The sequence below is a fragment of the Bos grunniens genome, chromosome 5 (genome assembly GCF_055505025.1).
Source record: "Bos grunniens cultivar Pamir isolate PY7600 chromosome 5, Bosgru_T2T1.0, whole genome shotgun sequence".
In the NCBI taxonomy this organism is placed as follows: domain Eukaryota; kingdom Metazoa; phylum Chordata; class Mammalia; order Artiodactyla; family Bovidae; genus Bos; species Bos grunniens.
This window is the reverse complement of record NC_141169.1, coordinates 121,168,410-121,186,728: the sequence shown is the minus strand read 5'-3', so window position 1 is coordinate 121,186,728 and position 18,319 is coordinate 121,168,410. Positions and strand designations below refer to the sequence as shown.

Here is an 18,319-nt window from a genome sequence, read left to right as displayed (position 1 = left end):
GGCCCGCAGAGCTCTGCCCGGAGGCCGGGCCTGCTCACCAGGTCCACCGCGTTCCTGCGGTTGGCCTCCGACAGTGTCTCCTCCACGAAGCTCTCCCAGCGCCCGCGGCAGTCCGCCGGGAGCCCTGTGGGAAGGCCACGCACTGAGCCCCTGGTCTCCGGAACCCCGCAGCAGCGCGCACCCATCCTGGCCTCACAGGCCCGAGCCCGTGGGCACGTGTTCCCAGGGAGCTCTGGGCCCCGACACCCGCCCCCTACACAGGGCCGTCAGGGACGCGCGGCTCCATGAGAGGCACTGACCCAGCCCACCAGGGACTGAGCGCCTCGCAGGTATCTGAGGCCCCCAGCTGCTTAGCTCACAGCTGTCCCTGGCTGTGGGGGCCACGGCGGAGACCACTGTGGAGGTGCCTGGCAGGGCACGCCAAGGCCGTACGCGTGTGAAAGACCAGCTGCACGTCGGCAAGGCAGCTCCCCGCACCCGTGGGCTCAAGGGCCAGACGGCACGCACAGCTGGCCAGGGCTCCCGATGGCGCGCGCCTGCTCAGTGCGCCCCCGCATCCCCTCGCCCTGGGCCGGCCCTGTCCTCAGCCTCCGCGCCACAGCCCCTCAGTGCCCTCAGGCCTTGGGCCTGGCTCCTGTGCACTCACCCCCGTCACCCTGAGTGCACGCCCCTGCTGGCACCCACTGCTTGGGACATGCTGTCCTCCTCCCCGAGAGGCCAGGCTGCTCACCTTCTCCCATCTGAACCCCCTCAGGCCCCCCAGCTCAGCCCAGGACACGGTGCTAGGAGCTGCAGAGTGGCGTCCGGGACATGCAAGGGGCACGCGGCAGCCCCAGGTGGAGAGGCCGCAGACTGCGATGAGAGGGGGCCCCACAGGGCTCCGGGCTGCTCTTACGAACCGCACAGGCGGGGGTGCAGGGCTCGGCAGGGAACTGACTCCGGCCCAGGCCCACTGGGAACGTCACCCGTGGGAGGCAAGCTGACCATCCAGCAGCAGGGCCAGTCCCACCCGCTGAAGGCCACAGTGCAGGGGGCACCGCGGGCAGCGACACCCGGGCCTGGAGGCGCTCACCTTGGAAGACCTCGCTGACCTGGCTCTGCAGGGGGCCCCCCTCCAGGTTCTGCACCACCGCGTTGGCGATCCGGGTGAGGTGGCCCATGTTCCCACGCCTCATGCCACCCGCTGCCCTAGGAGAGGGAGTATCAGGTCGGCGGGGCCCGGCGCGGCCCAGCGTCGGCCACCACCTCCCACAGGGCTCCTCCCCATGGAGCTCGTTGAGCAGCACATACTCGGCGCCAGTGCCCCCCACTCCCAACTTCGCACAGCCAGAGGCCCCGCACACTAGCGTCGGGTCAGGGCCGCGAGAGCTGCTCCAGGGCGTTCTGGGACCCAGGGGGACTGAGGGCCAACCGGGGACCAGCAGTGGGCAGCAGCAGGGGTGGCTGTCCCTGCCCTGGCTGGCGGCCACCAGCACGCCCACATGGCCCTTCCTCAACCTCTTCTCTGCCCCCAGGTGGCCGACAGCAGAGGACGGGAAGACGCAGGCTCTCTGCAGTCGGAAAGGCAGCCCTGAGTCCCGGGGGACGGCACCTGCTCTACACCGAGTCCTCTCTGCTCAGTCCAGTGACAGCCAGAGAGCGCACTGAAGGTGCTGACCCGGTGGCCCCCCGGCAGGGGAAGAGGGTCAGGAGACTGGGAGGAACCGGCCCAGAGGCGAAGCCGGACGAAGGTGGAGGCCTGTGAGCAAGCTGCTCAGGACATGGGAGAGCTGGGTTGAGGCGTCACACACCTGTCTGCTGCTTCCTGGGGCTCAGAGACTCCTCGGTTAACAGCACTGAGCCATTTCTTGACACAGGTACACACGTGTGTACCAACACGCAAAACAGAGGAGGAGACCCAGCACAGGCCTCCCGAGTCCCCACACCCGGGCCCAGGGGAAGCCAGGGTGGCCCCACCGTGCCTGGGGCTCCGTGAGGACGGACGCAGCTCTGTGGGTCCGGCACAGCAGGATGGGAAGGATGAACCAGGTGAGGCCACAGAGATGCCCACCCAGAGCACCCTCAGGAAGGCAGAGTGGGAGCCGAGGGGGACCGGGTGGCCCACTGGACCCTGCAGCCACACCAGGTACCCAAGCAGCCAAGACCTTGGGTGTCACCACACCCAAGCGGCGGGCGACACCACCTGCTCGTTTCAGAGAGGCCCCAGCCCATCAAAGTGACCAAAGGCCAGGAGGGGCAGGGAGGAGGCAGGGAGTGGCCTGGATGCTCTGTCCAGGGTTTAAGGCTTCCGTGAGCGCCACGGCTGGAGGCCAGCACGGGGACCTGAGAGGGTGTGGAACACAGGACCGGGGTCTCCGCTGCTGAGCAGGTGCGGGGCCCCAAAGCCAGGCAAGCAGGCCTCAAGAAGCAGGACCCTGAGTGCGCCTCAGCCCCGCCAGCAGCACAGCTGCCCCTGGCAGTGGGACCTGCGCTTGGAAACGAGGCCTCCCCGCAGCCCCGCTCTTACTGCGTGCGGTCGTTGGCTTCCCAGGCCTCCAGGATCCTCTGGACCAGGCAGCACTTCTGGAACAGCTGGGGACAGGCGGCAGCGGTCAGGTCAGCGGGCAGCACGCCCTGTCCGCCCACCCCCGGGCTGAGTGGGCTCAGCAGGCAGCACGCGGACACGCCAGCCCCGAGCTCCCTGTGGGCACACCTGACATCAGAGCCCAGCCCTAGGGTTCCCGCCACAGCCCCGGGCAGGTGCCACCCAGGGCCATCACGAGCAGACACGCGTTCCGCCCCATCCCCTCCTCTCGGCCGCCGCCTCCCGCTGGCCATGCCCCTGCTTTCCCTGTTCAGGACGGAGGCCACTAGCCGGGGCTGCCCTGCTTCTAGCCCTTCACAGCTCCCCGCCCGGAGAGTCTGTGCTGGGTCTCGGTCGCAGTCGCACCGTCTGGGAGGGCCCGAGCGCCGCCCCCTCGCCCTGTGACGCTCTCCCCACTGACGCTGCCTTTGCTGTTGCCCAGGTCAGGTCCACAGGTGTGGCCCCTCAGGACTCCCTCCCAGGCCTCTGGCCACAGACCCAGGGGCCCCCTGCCCAGCCCCTCCCGTCCCGGCCTCGCATCACCCACGGGAGGGGCAGCACGGCTGACTCCCGGGGCCCAGCGTGTACCGCCGGGCTCCTTGGCTTGGGGACCACGTGTGCCACGTTCTGCTCTTCCCTCCCCTCCTTAGTGAGCGCCAAGGAGCACTTAGACCAACTCCCTGCAGGCCTGGCACTGGCCACGCAGGGCTTGCAGCCCCCAGAAGGCCGATCCCGGGGGCTTCGGGCTATCGGGAAAGACGGGAGAGCCATGCAGGGCCGCCACTCTCCCCAGAGGCTCACAGCCCCAGAAAGCCCCCCCATAAGGATCAAGGCGCGTTTGCTCTTCCCCGGGCACTCCTGCCGCAGCAAACACGTCATCTGGGGGCCACTCGCCACCACAGCCCAGATGAGCCAACTCGGGCAGCATCAGGGCTCCTCGGCACCCCTCCCAGACCCTCCACCCACGAGCACTGGGGTCTGGCAAGTGTGGACGCCTTCTTTGTGATCTCCCGTCTCGTGGTTTTAAAAGCAGAGCAGCCCACCCACATCACGTGAGGGTTAAGGACAGAACACAAGGCCCACAGCACTGCGTGTGCACACAGCCTGGGTGGACCTCAGGGCACACAGGACGCACAGAGACTGGCAGGACACGGCAACCCACATGACCCCAGCTGGACTTACGTGGGTCACCATGGTGCCCTCAGGGAGGCTGCTGGCAGGCTGGGGGGCTGCTGGGTCCCCACTGGAGGGTGGAGGCTCCAGCGCGTCCTCGGGCCCACTGGCTGCGGCCCTGTCCTCCCGGGCAGCGTGGGACAGGATGGCGGCTATGCAGAGCTCCACTTGGAGGTGCAGGAAGTTATTCCAAGTGTACTTAAAAAACAGGTCCTGCAGAGATGGGACGAGGGACGCACCCAGGCTGTCTCCTGTGGGCGGAGCCTGAGGGGCCCCACTGTCTGGCCGCCTCCCACACTGCCCCCCTCCCACTCCGCCCTGACATCTGGCTGCAGGGCTTCTAGCAACTTCTGCAAAGAGCCACCTGCAACCCCTCCCCATCCAGCCCAGGCCGTGCTTCTGTCTCTAATCTCTGCTCCTGTCTGACCGCTTCCTGTGGGTCTGTTTTCCCCGCCCTAAGTGGGAGGTTCGGCCCATGGCAGCTCAGCCTTACTCCCTCTCGGGTGTGTCTCCATGAAGCTGCAAGTTTCCTGTAAAATCACCTCCACTACACGATACATGTTTTGCTATGTCATATTTTTATCATCCTTCTTTTATTATCTTTGACCCACAAATCACTGGGAGCGTGAGCAATTCTCCACCCCCGGGGGGGCCATGAACAGGCGCCCGTGTGGACATTCCCCAGGGGCCTGGGTTGGAAGCCCCTGGCGGCTGAATGGGCAGTGGCTTCTCTCTTGAGGCCTCCTCCAGACTTGCCTGAGGTGAGCAGGCCGCACCGGCGAGGCGGGGAACGGGCACCCTCACCCACGCCCCGTGGCCACCTCACACCCAGCAGGGCTCACAGCAGCCAGCGTCCAGACCCCCTACTGCCCCCACGGAAGGAAGCCAGGTGCGCAGGGTGGAGAGACGGGGCGGGGGGACGGGGCACACGCCACCCCAGGGTGGGTTTGGGGCCTTCTTCCAGGCCGGGGGGTGGAGGGAGCTGGATAAAAGGAGGCAGCCTGTGGGCCTGCACAGCTCTGCTCCAGAGATGCAGTCTCCAGGCTTCACATCCTCTGCCTGTGTGACCTTGGGTGACAGGGAGGTTGCTTCATCTTCAACAGAGTGAGAACCACCTCCCTACACAGACCACACGACTTCACTGGTGAGTTCCACCAGACATTTAAAGAGGAAAGAACACCACCAATCTGCTCAAAGCTTCCCAAAGAACTGAAGAGGAGGGGGCACGTGCTACCTGCTCCGTCCTGAGGAGAGCATGCCCACACCAGTCACCACGGGGAAGAAAACTACAGCCCTACATCCTGATGAGCAGCAAGGCAGAAACCTCCACGGGGACGAGCAATGCAGCAGCAACAACGGCATGCTGTGACTAGGCGGGTAAATCCCCCAACACACGGGCGCGGCGCCACACGCAAGGCGGTGTGACACGCCACAGGGACAGAATGACGGGACAAACCTACACAGCCAGCTCAGCCGGCGCTGAGGCAGCATCTGACAAAATGCAATGCGTTTTCCTCACGGTGACAGGTGGAAACCGCCTCTGGTGGTGAACGTGCACAGGAGCACAGAATTGACACCACACACACGACACCGATGCTGAGAACACGACGGTCGCTGCTGGGCCGGCCGCGAGGGAGAGTGGAGCCGCCTCCGACGCACGCTGCACACGCAGACCAACTCAAATGGACCAAAGACCCGGAAAAACTTAGACGTAAACGCTCTTAGAAGAAAACCCAGCGGGAGGATGCAGGACAGTGGGTTTGGCCAGGCTCTTAGGTACAGGTGTGACACCAAATGCTCAGGCAACAAAAGGAAAAAAAGATAAACCGAACTTGATCGAAATGGAAACCTTATGTGAGTCCAAGGACACTATCAAGAGACTGTCAACTCACACGACAGGAAAAAATAACGCAAATCATACATCTAAGAGGTTAGCATCAGAAAACATACAGAACTTCTTCAATTCAACAACAACAAAAAACAAACATCTCAATTCAAAATGGGCAGAGGACGTGAAGAGACATTTCTCCAAAAGATACTCAAACGGCCAGCAAGACACATGACAAGACGCCCAACATCACCGACTGCCAGCGTGAGGCGCGCTCAGCTGCTCAGTTACCACCAACTCTGTGGGACCCCGTGGGCTGTATGGTCCACCAGGCCCCTCTGTCCACGGGATTTTCCAGATAATACTGGAGTGGGTTGCCATTTCCTACTCCAGGGATCTCTGCAACTCAGGGACTGAACTTGTGTCTCTGGTGCCTCCCGGATTGGCAGGTGGATTTACCACTGCGTCACCGGGAAACACAAATCAAAACACAGAGGACGCGCCTGGTGGCCCAGTGGTTAGGAACCTGTTTTCCAATGCAGGGGCCATGGGTTTGCTCCCTGCTCGGGGAACTAGTAATAACATCCCATATGCCAAGGGGCAGCTGAGTCTGCACCGCAACTGCTGAGCCCTTGCAACACAATTAAAGACTCTGCATTCTGTAACTGAGATCTGACACAACCAAATAAATATGAAAAAAAAAAAAAGGGAGGTGGGGCTTCCCTGGTAACAGTGGTAAAGAATCCACCTGCCAACACAGAAGACGCAGGTTCAGCCCCTGATCCAGGAACACCCCACATGCTGCGGGGCAGGTGAGCCTGAGCACCGCAGCTACTGAAGCCTGAGCTCTGTGACGAGACGCCACCGCGATGAAAAGCCTGTGCACCACAGCTGGAGAGCGGCCCCCACAGCCACTCAGACCCAGTGTAGCCAAACACAGAAATACACTTATTAAAAAGACACAAAATAGTGAGATGCCACCTGAAACCCGTCAGAATGGCTATTATCAAAAAAGCAGAAAGTGCGTGTAAGTGAGGCTGTGAAGGAATTGCTGGTGCGAATCCCACTGCCTCCAACAGCTGAACACAGAATTACTATGTGCTCCATCAACTCCATCCCTGGGGATGCAATGAGAGCAGGCATTCAGATTTCTTACACACCCACAGTTACAGGAGCATTTTCACGGGTTCTCCAGGCAAGAACACTGAAGTGGTTTGCCACTCCCTTCTCCACTGGACCACGTTTTGTCAGAACTCTCCACCGTGACCCGTCCATCTTGGGTGGCCCTACACGGCATGGCTCATAGTTTCACTGAATTAGACATGGCTGTGGTCCATGAGAGCAGACTGGTTAGTTTTCTGTGATTGTGGTTTTCAGTCTGTCTGCCCTCTGATGGATGAGGATAAGAGGCTTAGGGAACCTTCCTGACGGGAGAGACTGACTGAGGGGGAAACTGGCTCTTGTTCTGATGGGTGGGGTCATGCTCAGTAAACCTTTAATCCAATTTTCTGTTGATGGGCAGGGCTGTGTTCCTTCCCTGTTATTTAACCCGGGGCCAAACTATGGTGGAAGTGATGAAGATAAGACCTCCTTCAAAAGGTCCCATGCAGGCACCGCCACACTCAGCGCCCCTGACCCTGAGCAGGCCAGCTGCGACCCACGCCTCCACCAGAGACGCCTGGACAATCACGGGCAAGGCTGGGTCAGTCTCTCGTGGGGGCACCACTCCTTTCTCCCGGGTCCTGGCGCACCAGGTTCTGTTTGCGCCCTCCCAGAGCCTGCTTCCCGAGTCCTGTGTAAGTTCTGGAGGCTCTGTGGTGGGGTTAGGGCGACCTCCTCCAAGAGGGCTTGTGCCACACCCAGGTCTGCTGCACCCAGAGCCCGTCCCTGCAGCAGGCCACCGCTGACCCTACCTTGTTGTGGAGCACAACCAACTGTGGGAAATTCTGAAAGAGATGGGAACACCAGACCACCTGACCTGACTACTGAGAAATCTTCGTGGAGGTCAGGAAGCAAGTTAGAACTGGACATGGAACAACAGACTGGTTCCAAACAGGAAAAGGAGTACGTCAAGGCCGTATATTGTCACCCTGCTTGTTTAACTTATGTGCAGAGTATATCTTAAGAAACGCTGGGCTGTATGAAGCACAAGCTGGAATGAAGATTGCTGGGAGAAATATCAGTAACCTCAGACATGCAGATGACACCACCCTTATGGCAGAAAGTGAAGAAGAACTAAAGAGACTCTTGATGAAAGAGGAGAGTGGAAAAGTTGGCTTAAAAGTCAGCATTCAGAAAACTAAGATCATGGCATCTGGTTCCATCACTTCATGGCAAATAGATGGGGAAACAGTGGAAACAGTGACAGACTTTATCTTTGGGGGCTCCAAAATCACTGCAGATGGTGGCTGCAGCCGTGAAATTAAAAGACGCTTGCTCCTTGGAAGCAAAGTTACGACCAACCTAGAAAGCATGTTAAAAAGCAAAGACATTACTTTACCAACAAAGATCCATCTAGTCAAGGCTATGGTTTTTCTAGTACTCGTGTATGGATGTGAGAGTTGAACCACAAAGAAAGCTGAGGGCTGAAGGATCGATGCTTTTGAACTGTGGTGTTGGAGAAGACTCTTGAGAGTCTCTTGGACTGCAGGGAGATCCAACCAATCCATCCTAAAGGAAATCTGTCCTGGGTGTTCATTGGAAGGATTGATGCTGAGGCTGAAGCTCCAATACTTAGGCCACCTGATGCGAAGAACTGACTCATTGGAAAAGACCCTGATGCTGGGAAAGATTGGAGGAGGAGGAGGAGGGGACAACAGAGGGTGAGATGGTTGGCCGGCATCACTGACTCTATGGACATGAGTTTGAGTAAACTCCGGGAGTTGGTGATGGACAAGGAGGCCTGGCGTGCTGCAGTCCATGCGGTCACAAAGAGTCAGACACAACTGAGCAACTGAACAGGAGCATTATTTAAAATGGCCATAACGAGGACTTCTGTGGCAGTCTACTTCCAAAGCAGGGGGCACAGGTCTGACCCCTGGTCGGGGAACTAAGACCCCACACGCCATGCCTCGTGACCCAAATGAAAACTAAGTATACAAATTAGTTTAAAAAATGGCCAAAATGTGGAAGTGACCCATTGTCCATCTGTGTGTGGATGCATAAACAGAACGTAGTCTATCTACAAAACGAACTATCATTCCACCTTAAAAGAAAGAGACTACAACACGCGCTACAGCAGAGGTGACATTACCCGAAGTGAAACAAGCCAGACGCAGAAGGAGCACAGAGGCCAGAGCCCAGCCACACAGGCCAGTGGGCCAGTCAGAGCCACAGACAGGAGGCAGGAGGGTGGGGCTGGGGAGGGTGGGAGGAGGAGGACCGAGTGTGTGACGGTCAGTCTGAGAAGATGAGCACGGCCTGGACAAAGAGGTGACGGCTGTACCACAACGTGAGCAACGAACCACATCAGTGACAGCTGCTACAACGGTGTATCTCACGTTATATGTGGATGTTTTGCCAGGATCAAAGAAAAGTGAAAAGTAGGAGAGAGAGAATCTGCTTTCGAGGAGGGGAGCGGAAATGAGGCCTTTCCCAGCTGCCCTCTGACCCACGTCTGAGCTCCATGGTCACAGCAAAGCCAGGGACTTTGACTGAGGCAGGCGGTCCTTCAGGCCCAGTTCCAAGGTGGCTCCTTGTGGGAGGAAGACGATGGCTCTTCAGGCTGTTTTAGGCTGAAGAGCTACAACGTTCTGAGGCAGCAACGAGAAAGGGGAGGCCTGTCTCCCCACCACCTCTGCTTTCAGGGCAGCCCTGTGTGAACCGACACTGAGGCAGGGCCTGGGGGCAGGACGTGTCTCAGCGCAGCCTCCCTTAGGCGGGCCTGGCCCGGGGCTGGCCCTGTTCCTGACCGGTGCCCGCAGGTGCACTCACCAGCAGCAGCCCCATGGTGTCCAGCCGGCAGAGCTCCTGGTTGATGCTGGGTGTGCCCGTGTGCAACAGAGCGGCCACGAGGCGGGCGCTGTGCAGGCGCGCGTTGCCCAGGGGCTCCTCCAGCACGCCGACGGTGGTCAGGATGGCTGCTTTCTGTGAACACAGAAGCACCGCCAGTTCAAGCCTGTGCCCACCTGTGGGCTTCATTTAGCTCAGGAGCCAAATGTCAAAGGACCAGGGCCACTGCTGTGTGACGTGGCCTAGCCGGGGAGGAGCCCTCAAGGTGGTCTGCAGGAGGAGACAGGGAGTCGGTCAGGTGAAGAGCCTCGGCGCTTCCCTCAGGGCTCACAGAGTGGCCCCGGGAGGGCTGCTGCTGCTGGGAGCCCGGGGCACCCTGGTCTCAGCCGGCCAGCCACACGGGTGTGACCTGAGCTCATGACAGAGGAGACTGATGACAAAGCTGGCCACGTGACAGGGTCATCCTGCATGCAGTCCACCTTTTCATTAGCAGAATGCTCCAGAATCCCTGCCTTCACAGGCCCTCCCTTCCAGTGGGAAGCAGACCACAAGCAGGTGGGTAAACAGAGCAGGTGGCACAGGAGAGCACAGATGGTGCAGAGGAGGCCGCCCAGAGCAGCTGGGCGGGTGCACAGCCCTGGCTATGCTGAAGGACCAAGGGGCGAAGAAGTGGGCCTTCCTCAGTGTCGCCAGCTCTGCCCAGAGCTGCTCAGCGGAGCTATGGGGCTCCCTGGGGACCCCCTGACCCTTGGCTGGGTGTCCCCCACACAGAGGCTGAGCCTACAGTGTACCTGGGCCTTGGGCAACCCCTTACCAGAAGGCAGGAGTCATCTGGGGGTCAGTGAACCGCACTACTCCCAGGCCTCCCGAAAGAGAAGACAGACACTCAGCAGATGGGGCTTGAGTGTGTCCGCCATTGCGGGCAACGCATGAGGTCCTCACCTCGCCAGCAACCCCACCCACAAGGTCGCCTCTGCTCAGGACGCCTACCTTGGGTGGACTGAGCAGAAGCTGGTGGAAGTCCTTCAGCCGCGGCTCGATGCCATGCAGGACACCAGGGCTGACGGTGCACGGCCTGTCCAGTCCCTGAGAGCACGAGTCCAGCAAGCCCTCTGACCTGTGGATCAGAAGCGGCTGGACGCAGGGATGCCCCCATGCTCGTCTTGGGGGGCTGCTGACTGCACGGGAGGCGGGGCAGGCGGGCCGCGGCATCACAGCCCCATGAGCTCGGCTCCCTCCTCCCGCCTCGAAGACCTTCCTGCTGACCCCTCTTCGCCGGAGACACAGACAGGACTGGCCACACCCCCCTTTTGGCTTTTTTATATAAACAGTGTTTCCAGTCACAAAAGGAATACACAGTCGTTATAGAATACAATGTTTAAATACACGAAAGGATGAAAATACCAAAGAAAGCCAGCGGCAGTCTCTTCCCAATGGTGCTGCTGTCCCTGCGCTGCAGGCAAGGCCTCGACCAGAGGCCCCACTTCCTGCGCAAAGGGCCCAGCCTCCCTGGGCTCATGTAGATAAAACATCAATATTCTGGTTGCTGAACCAGAAAAAATGATGATAACGTCATAATTCTAGTTTTAGGTAATAAATATGTATTGGTTACCAGAGTGAGAAAGAGAAACTGCCAACAATCTCACCATTGAAACTAAGTCAATTTCTTGTCATTTTCTGGTTTTCTCTTTCTTTAAAAAACAAACAAATGGCACGGGCTGCAGTGAAGCCCCTCCAGAGCAAGGACGCGAGGGGACTGCGGTCTCCTTGGGGGTCAGACCGCCAGCAGCGCGCGCGGCAGGGCAGGCGGAAGTGCGCACGCGCCACGCGCTGCAGGGACGCATGTGCGCACAAACGCTCTGCAGACTGGAGACGGGCTTCCTTTGGGCTGAGGTGGGAACGTGACTGATGGCGAAGGTCAAAGGAGACTTGGCCCCTGCCATAGGGTTTATCTTTCAACGAGAAAAGTATCCCCAGGATTACCTGTGTAACTAAAAATGTTAAAAACGCCGACAGCCCAGCCCAGCCACTGCCCTGGGCCTCAGGCCACTGAAGGGGCAGCTCTTCCCTCTCGGGGGACACTCACCCCGCCCGCCTGGGCTCCAGCAGGGTAAGTAACACCTGCGTCCCGCTGACGAGGCAGAGCTCGGTCTGCACTCCATCAAACATGTTCCTCAGCAGCTGCTCCACGCACTCCTGCCTGTAGGACACGCACGAGGTCACGGCCCGGTGGGGAGACACACAGACCCCGACCCCACCAAAGGAGCAGCACCCTGAACCCCAGAGGGGCCCTACTTGGGGCTCACGCTGAGCACCCAGGGTCCTCAGGACACAGCTGCCCCAGGGCCCGCACTCTCTGGACCTGCCAGGAGACCCCCAGAGACCCCTCCCCTGAGGAAGAGGCCCATCAAGGTAACCCTGGGTAGGGGCGAGCTCCTGAGAAGTGATCAGAGGCAGCGGCATCCCTAACCCCCGCCCCCAGGCCCGCAGCGCTGCGGCCCACACTCACGACTCCAGCACCGTGAGGAGGGGGTCTGGCTGTGGAGCCTCCAGCAGGTGGCTGCCCTGCTCCCTGCCCAGCCGGATGATGTCACAGAGCGTCTGGGAAGCGTTGGACTGCCTCTGCAAGATGGGCACGCAGAGCCACCCTCAGGGCCAGCCTCTGCCCACAGGGTGCAGACCTGGCCGCCCCTCAAGAGCGCACACTGGGCCTTGGTGGGCAAGTGCGCCCTGCAGACCCTGCTCCAGGTCTCTGCTTTAGATCAGTAAGTGGCTATTAATACACAGGGTGAGTCCTGTGAGCTAATGAAAACAGGAAAGTTACTACAGAGAACCCAGAGAACTCAGCTTTTCTATGGAAATACGAAGGCCCTGAAAACGCAGACTCTTTGACGCGGAGCACCGTGTGGGAGCACCGTGTGGGGTGAGGCTGAGGCAGATGAACAGCATCAGAGGAAGACTCAGCTGCCGGCTCCGAGCAGGCAGCATCGCAGGCCCAACCCTGACGTGCGTGGCACAGGGGACGGGGCCGCAGGACGCATTCTATGGCTCTTTCAGGGCAAACGAGGGCAGCCAGGCGCCCCCAGGCCTGCGGAGGAGCCAGTCGGCACCCAGCGCTCACCCCAATCTGGAGCCCAGCAGCCCTTGCCCGCTGCCCGGTCAGCGCGTGGGCAGCACGGCCCACACAGCACAGCCAGGCAGCGGCCGAGGCAAGACCACGCTCTCCAGGCACGGAGAACGTGCGCAGCTGTCCAGAGTGGGGATGCCTCTCGGGCTCCACCCGACACCCACAGGGACACCACAGGAGAAGGGGGCCACCCCACAGGCTTCCTCCAGGGCTCAAGCCCTTGGACGCCCTCCTTGGGAGCAAGAAGCGGCCAGTGAGGACCGTCCCCGAGAGGGGTGCCTGGGCCAGAGGAGCAGCAGCTGTGAGCTGCCTGCAGAGCTGGGGGGCACGGAGCTGAGGGCAGCCTCGGACAGCAGCCCTCAAGAAACTCAGTCCTGCCAAGCCCCCAGGGGCAGATCCTGAGATGATCACAGTCTTATGAGAGACCCTGGGCAGAGGACCTGTGACCCTGGCCCATAAAAACTGAGATAAAAAATACTGTTACAAGCAATTAATGTTTGGGGTAATCTGTCACTTAGCCATAGATAACTAACACAATTCTTTTCAAACTGATTTTTTATAATATGTATGCTTTATGTTTTAGAGAAAAACTGTCTAGAAGTCAGTGCCTGATTAAAGCAAGAGGAGAACTCGTCAGTCCACATCTGAGGAGGAGTGGCCTGCCCTCAGACAGTGCCGGAGAGCGCCCGCGGCCGCCCTGAGCTGGGCTCCTGCCCCAAGGTGGCTCCGTGAGCCCCTACTCACGTCTTCATCCTGACTCGGATGGATCAGCTCCACGAGTCTCTGAATGGTCTTCTCTTCATTAAGCCACTGAAAGGGAAACGGAGGCGTGTCAGTGACCGCTCACATCTGACTGAATGGAAGGGAAGTCCAGGCTCTAGCACAGACACCTCACCACACCGGCATGTACCCAGGCCCAGCAAGCACAGGCAGTGGCCGAGTTCTGGAGTGACCCGAAGATGCCAAGAGGAGGGAGGCCCCGTCCACATGCGCCCGTGGTTCACTCGAGCACTGCTCACAGGACACCCCCGCAGCAGAGCCAGGAGCCCCTTGCTGGGGCCTGGGGGTGCGCTCCCGCACACAGCCCAGCTGCTCCCAGTGGCACTTGGGCCTTCCAGAGCAGCCCGGTTCCTCCCCACACTTCCTTATCCACAACAGGCTCAACGTGTCCAGGGAAGGGCTCCCACCAGCTCCTAACAATGCTGATGTTCACGCCGTGCTAACCAAGCCACAGCAGCTCCTAGAGTTCGTTCTTGGTGGGCGGCTGTTCCGTGATGAAGTGAGCTATGAACCTGAGAGTGGCACCTGTCAACGCCAGGAGCTGGAGACTGGCCAGAAGGCCGGCGGCTTACTCATCCTACTTTAAACTACAAACACAGCCTGCCGATCAACAGCTTACAGTGACTGGCACAGATCTCCTGGGCTCCCCGGCCGAGCGCCCTCTCTTTTCTGGGAAGCCCAGGGAGCCGTGGGGGGCGCCTCACTGCGAGAGCGTCAGGACCGACAGCAGGCCAACTCCAGTCTGCGTGAACTCTCTACGTGGAGCCCGGAAGGCGAGTGCTTCCTCTCAGGCAGGCGCCTGGGCGCAGGATGAGCGCCCAACAGAGCCCTGGCAGCCTCCTGGTGGGGAGGCACAAGAAAGGCAGCCCCCTTCTGCTCTCTGCTCATGAATGGATCGAGGCAAGACAAGAGAACAGGTGCAGAGGACAGACCCCGCCTCAAACACAAGCCACCATGAGAACCTCTGAGGGCCCAGCCAGGAGGGAAGGTCTTGCTGGGTGGAAAGCCGGGTGCTGGGCACCCCAGTGCTGCTCCGCCAGCCCCCGCCTCCCTACGCCAGGCGCTCAGTCCACAGGCAGAGAAGCTGCAGGCCGCGCAGACAGGGAGGAGGAGCCCACACACTCACACGCAGGACTTCCTGCCGGAGCCCGACAGGCTCCACGCAGCTGACCAGGCGCAGCAGCAGGTCCATGAGGGCCGACGTGCCGATGTGCTTCAACACCAGGCTGATGAACTTGTCCTTTTTCCTCAGGAACGCAATCACCTGCAACCAGATGAACCCTGAGAGGCGAGCGGGGCAAGCCCTGACCCTAGGAAACACTGTCTTCCCCCGAGAACTGCCACAGAAAGATTCATTTTCAGCAACACTGAGCAGAAATAATGGAAAGACGTGGAAAGAGTTGTAAGAAAGATGCCCTCAGTGACAGGCAGAGACCTGAGCACAGACAAGTCCAGGAGGCAGTGGGGAGCCTGAGAGGGTCCTGGGCTGGTAGAATTTCCCCCACACAGCCTGGGCACTGATGGGGCCCAAACACCTGAGTGAGATGGCACAGTGACCACTCCATATGCACTGCCTCAGGTCTTCCCAGCAGAAATGACCAGTGCAGAAAGAGCTGACAGTCCCTGGACACGAGTCACAAATCCGGAAAGCTGACAGGCCCCATAGATGGCAGAAGGGACAGGACAGGAGGGTGGAGGGGCAGCTGGCGGGTGGCTGAACACAGATGGCTGGGAAGGGCCCATGAAGAGGTCTTCTTGACCACCGAATAAAGGGGCCTGCGAGTTCAGGCCACTGCACTGAGGCAGACCCAGGGCTCTACCGGGGCCATGGGGACATGCGGGAGGCAGGGGGTCCCAACCATCCTCATTCTGGAAGTGAAGCGGGGAGGAGAGGAAGGAGGAGGAAGAGAGAGAAGAGAGGCGATGGGGAGCGGGCGGACTGGTATTTGAAAAGAGAGAAACAGGAGGCAGCAAGATGGCTCCAGGAACACCCCTGTGCACCTACAGACATTGTTACAAGAGCGCATCAGGAACAAGTTTATGCCAAATTCTATAAATTTTAAAAGACAAATTTCTTTGAGAAACACACTTATGTAAACTGACAGAAAAAAAAAAAAAAAAACTGGAGTTCTAGGGTGTCAAGAGAAACAAAATCTATAATTAAAAGCGTCCCCATACAGAAAACTAAAGACTGCAGTGGCTTTACTAGAGAATTCTGTCAAACATTTGAAGAAAAATATCCCCATCTTATGCAGGACTCCTCCGGGGAACATAAAGTGAGAGAATATGCCCCATATCATTGTATGAGGACATAAAATCTTGGTTCCAAAACTTGCTGTGGGCACTTGAAGAAAAGGCAGTGATGGAAGGACCCACTGTCGTGCACTCTGCTCAGCGCTCTCGAACGGCCCGTGTGGGCAAAGAAGCTGAGTGGACACATGTATGCGCACGCTGCTTTGCTGTGCGCCTGAAACTAACACAATACTAAACCAACTATACCCCGATAAAAGTTTTCTTTTAAAGGAAATTATAAGCCAACCTCACTGATGGCAACAGATAAAAAATTCTTTAAAAAAAAGGCAATATGAAAAAAAGCATAATGTATCACCATCAAGTTGAATGTATTCCAGGAAATCGACAATTATCTTAGTAAAGTTTCTCAATAAAAAGACAGAATAACATGAAAATATAAAGCACCTAAGAATAAACATAACAAAAAATATTTAAGACTGATTCCCTGAGAATGAGGTTACTGAGAGAAATTAAAGAAGCCCCAACTTCTCAGCTTTTCCCTACAGTACAAAAGCAGCCACAGATAATATGTAAATAAATGGGAGATGATGAAATTCCAGTTGAGCTATTTCAAATCCTAAAAGATAATGCTGTGAAAGTGATGCTCTGTCTGCACTGGTCATTTCTGCTAGGAAGACCTGAGGCAGTGCATATTGAGTGCTGCACTCAGTATGCCAGCAAATCTGGAAAACTCAGCAGTGGCCACAGGACTGGAAAAGGTCAGTTTTCATTCCAATCCCAAAGAAAGGCAATGCCAAAGAATGCTCATACTGCTACTGCTAAGTCACTTCAGTCGTGTCCGACTCTGTGTAACCCCATAGACAGCAGCCCACCAGGCTCCCCTGTCCCTGGGATTCTCCAGGCAAGAACACTGGAGTGGGTTGCCATTTCCCTACTACCACATAATTGCACTCATCTCACAAGCTAGTAAAGTAATGCTTAAAATTCTCCAAGCCAGGCTTCAGCAATACGTGAACCGTGAACTTCCAGATGTTCAAGCCGGTTTTAGAAAAGGCAGAGGAACCAGAGATCAAATTGCCAACATCCGCTGGATCATCGAAAAAGCAAGAGAGTTCCAGAAAAACATCTATTTCTGCTTTACTGACTATACCAAAGCCTTTGACTGTGTGGATCACAATAAACTGTGGAAAATTCTGAAACAGATGGGAATACCAGACCACCTGACCTGCCTCTTGAGAAATCTGTATGCAGGTCAGGGAGCAACGGTTAGAACTGGACATGGAACAAAAGACTGGTTCCAAATAGGAAAAGGAGTACATCAAGGTTGTATACTGTCACCCTGCTTGTTTAACTTATATGCAGAGTATATCATGAGAAACGCTGGGCTGGAAGAAGCACAAGCTGGAATCAAGATTGCGGGGAGAAATATCAATAACCTCAGATATGCGGATGATACCACCCTTATGACAGAAAGTGAAGAACTAAAGAGCTTCTGGATGAAAGTGAAAGAGGAGAGTGAAAAAGTTGGCTTAAAGCTCAACATTGAGAAAACTAAGATCATGGCATCTGGTCCCATAACTTCATGGCAAATAGATGGGCAAACAGTGGAAACAATGTCAGACTTTATTTTTTTGGGCTCCAAAATCACTGCAAATGGTGATTGCAGCCATGAAATTAAAAGGCGCTTACTCCTTGGAAGGAAAGTTATGACCAACCTGGACAGGATATTAAAAAGCAGAGACATTACTTTGTCAACAAAGGTCCGTCAAGTCAAGGCTATGGTTTTTTCCAGTGGTCATGTATGGATGTAAGAGTTGGACTATAAAGAAAGCTGAGCGCAGAAGAATTGATGCTTTTGAACTGTTGTGTTGGAGAAGACTCTTGAGAGTCCCTCGGACTGCAAGGAGATCCAATCAGTCCATCCTAAAGGAGATCAGTCCTGGGTGTTCATTGGAAGGACTGATATTGAAGCCGAAACTCCAATACTTTGGCCACCTGATGCGGAGAGCTGACTCATCTGAAAAGACCCTGATGCTGGGAAAGATTAAGGGCAGGAGGAGAAGGGGACGACAGAGAATGAGATGGTTGGATGGCATCACCGACTTGATGGACATGGGTTTGGGTGGACTCCGGGAATTGGTGATGGACAGGGAGGCTTGGCGTGCTGCGGTCCATGGGGTCATAAAGAGTCGGACACGACTGAGCAACTGAACTGAACTGAAAACAATAAAGCTTCTATAAAATAATACAGAGTATCTTTATGATTTTGAAGTAGATAAAAGTTTAACGGACAAAACAAACAAAAAAACCAACCATAAATAAAGAGTTATGATTTGCACTACATGAAAATCAGATACTCTGTTGATTAAAAAATAGAGTAAAAACCAAAAAAAAACCCAAAAACCCAACCCCAAAAACCAGCAAACAGAGTAGGAAATGATGTTTGCAACACAAAATCAACAAAGGGAGAATTCCCTAGCAGTCCAGTGGTTCAAACTTGAGATTCCATTGCCAAGGGCATAGGTTCAATCTCCGGTAGGGGAATAAAGATCTGGTAAGCTATGTGGCACAGCCGAAAAAAAATCAGAGGACTTGTATCCACAAAATAGACAACTGCTACAAATGAAAAGAAAACAGAGAGGCT

General features: G+C 57.0%; 1 protein-coding gene across 24 annotated transcripts in view; it reads right to left on the bottom strand.

Annotated features, from left to right (window-relative positions):
• PPP6R2 (protein phosphatase 6 regulatory subunit 2) overlaps window positions 1-18,319 on the bottom strand; it is a 61,879-nt gene that overhangs the window by 4,870 nt on the left and 38,690 nt on the right. For 20 of the 24 annotated variants that reach the window (XR_015164686.1, XR_015164687.1, XR_015164688.1 and 17 more), the window contains 10 exons: window positions 14,549-14,686; window positions 13,387-13,452; window positions 12,025-12,137; window positions 11,602-11,715; window positions 10,506-10,632; window positions 9,498-9,650; window positions 3,746-3,949; window positions 2,507-2,571; window positions 1,073-1,188; window positions 39-124 (listed from right to left, as the gene is read on the bottom strand). Coding sequence is in view for 19 of the 24 variants with exons in the window: in XM_086403446.1 (XP_086259572.1) it covers window positions 39-124; window positions 1,073-1,188; window positions 2,507-2,571; window positions 3,746-3,949; window positions 9,498-9,650; window positions 10,506-10,632; window positions 11,602-11,715; window positions 12,025-12,137; window positions 13,387-13,452; window positions 14,549-14,686 (1,182 nt within the window). In the remaining 5 variants the exon portion in view is untranslated. Of the gene's footprint in view, window positions 1-38; window positions 125-1,072; window positions 1,189-2,506; window positions 2,681-3,745; window positions 3,950-9,497; window positions 9,651-10,505; window positions 10,633-11,601; window positions 11,716-12,024; window positions 12,138-13,386; window positions 13,453-14,548; window positions 14,687-18,319 lie in introns of those variants that run through there. The other 4 variants (XM_086403456.1, XM_086403452.1, XR_015164690.1 and 1 more) reach the window with 3 other exon arrangements.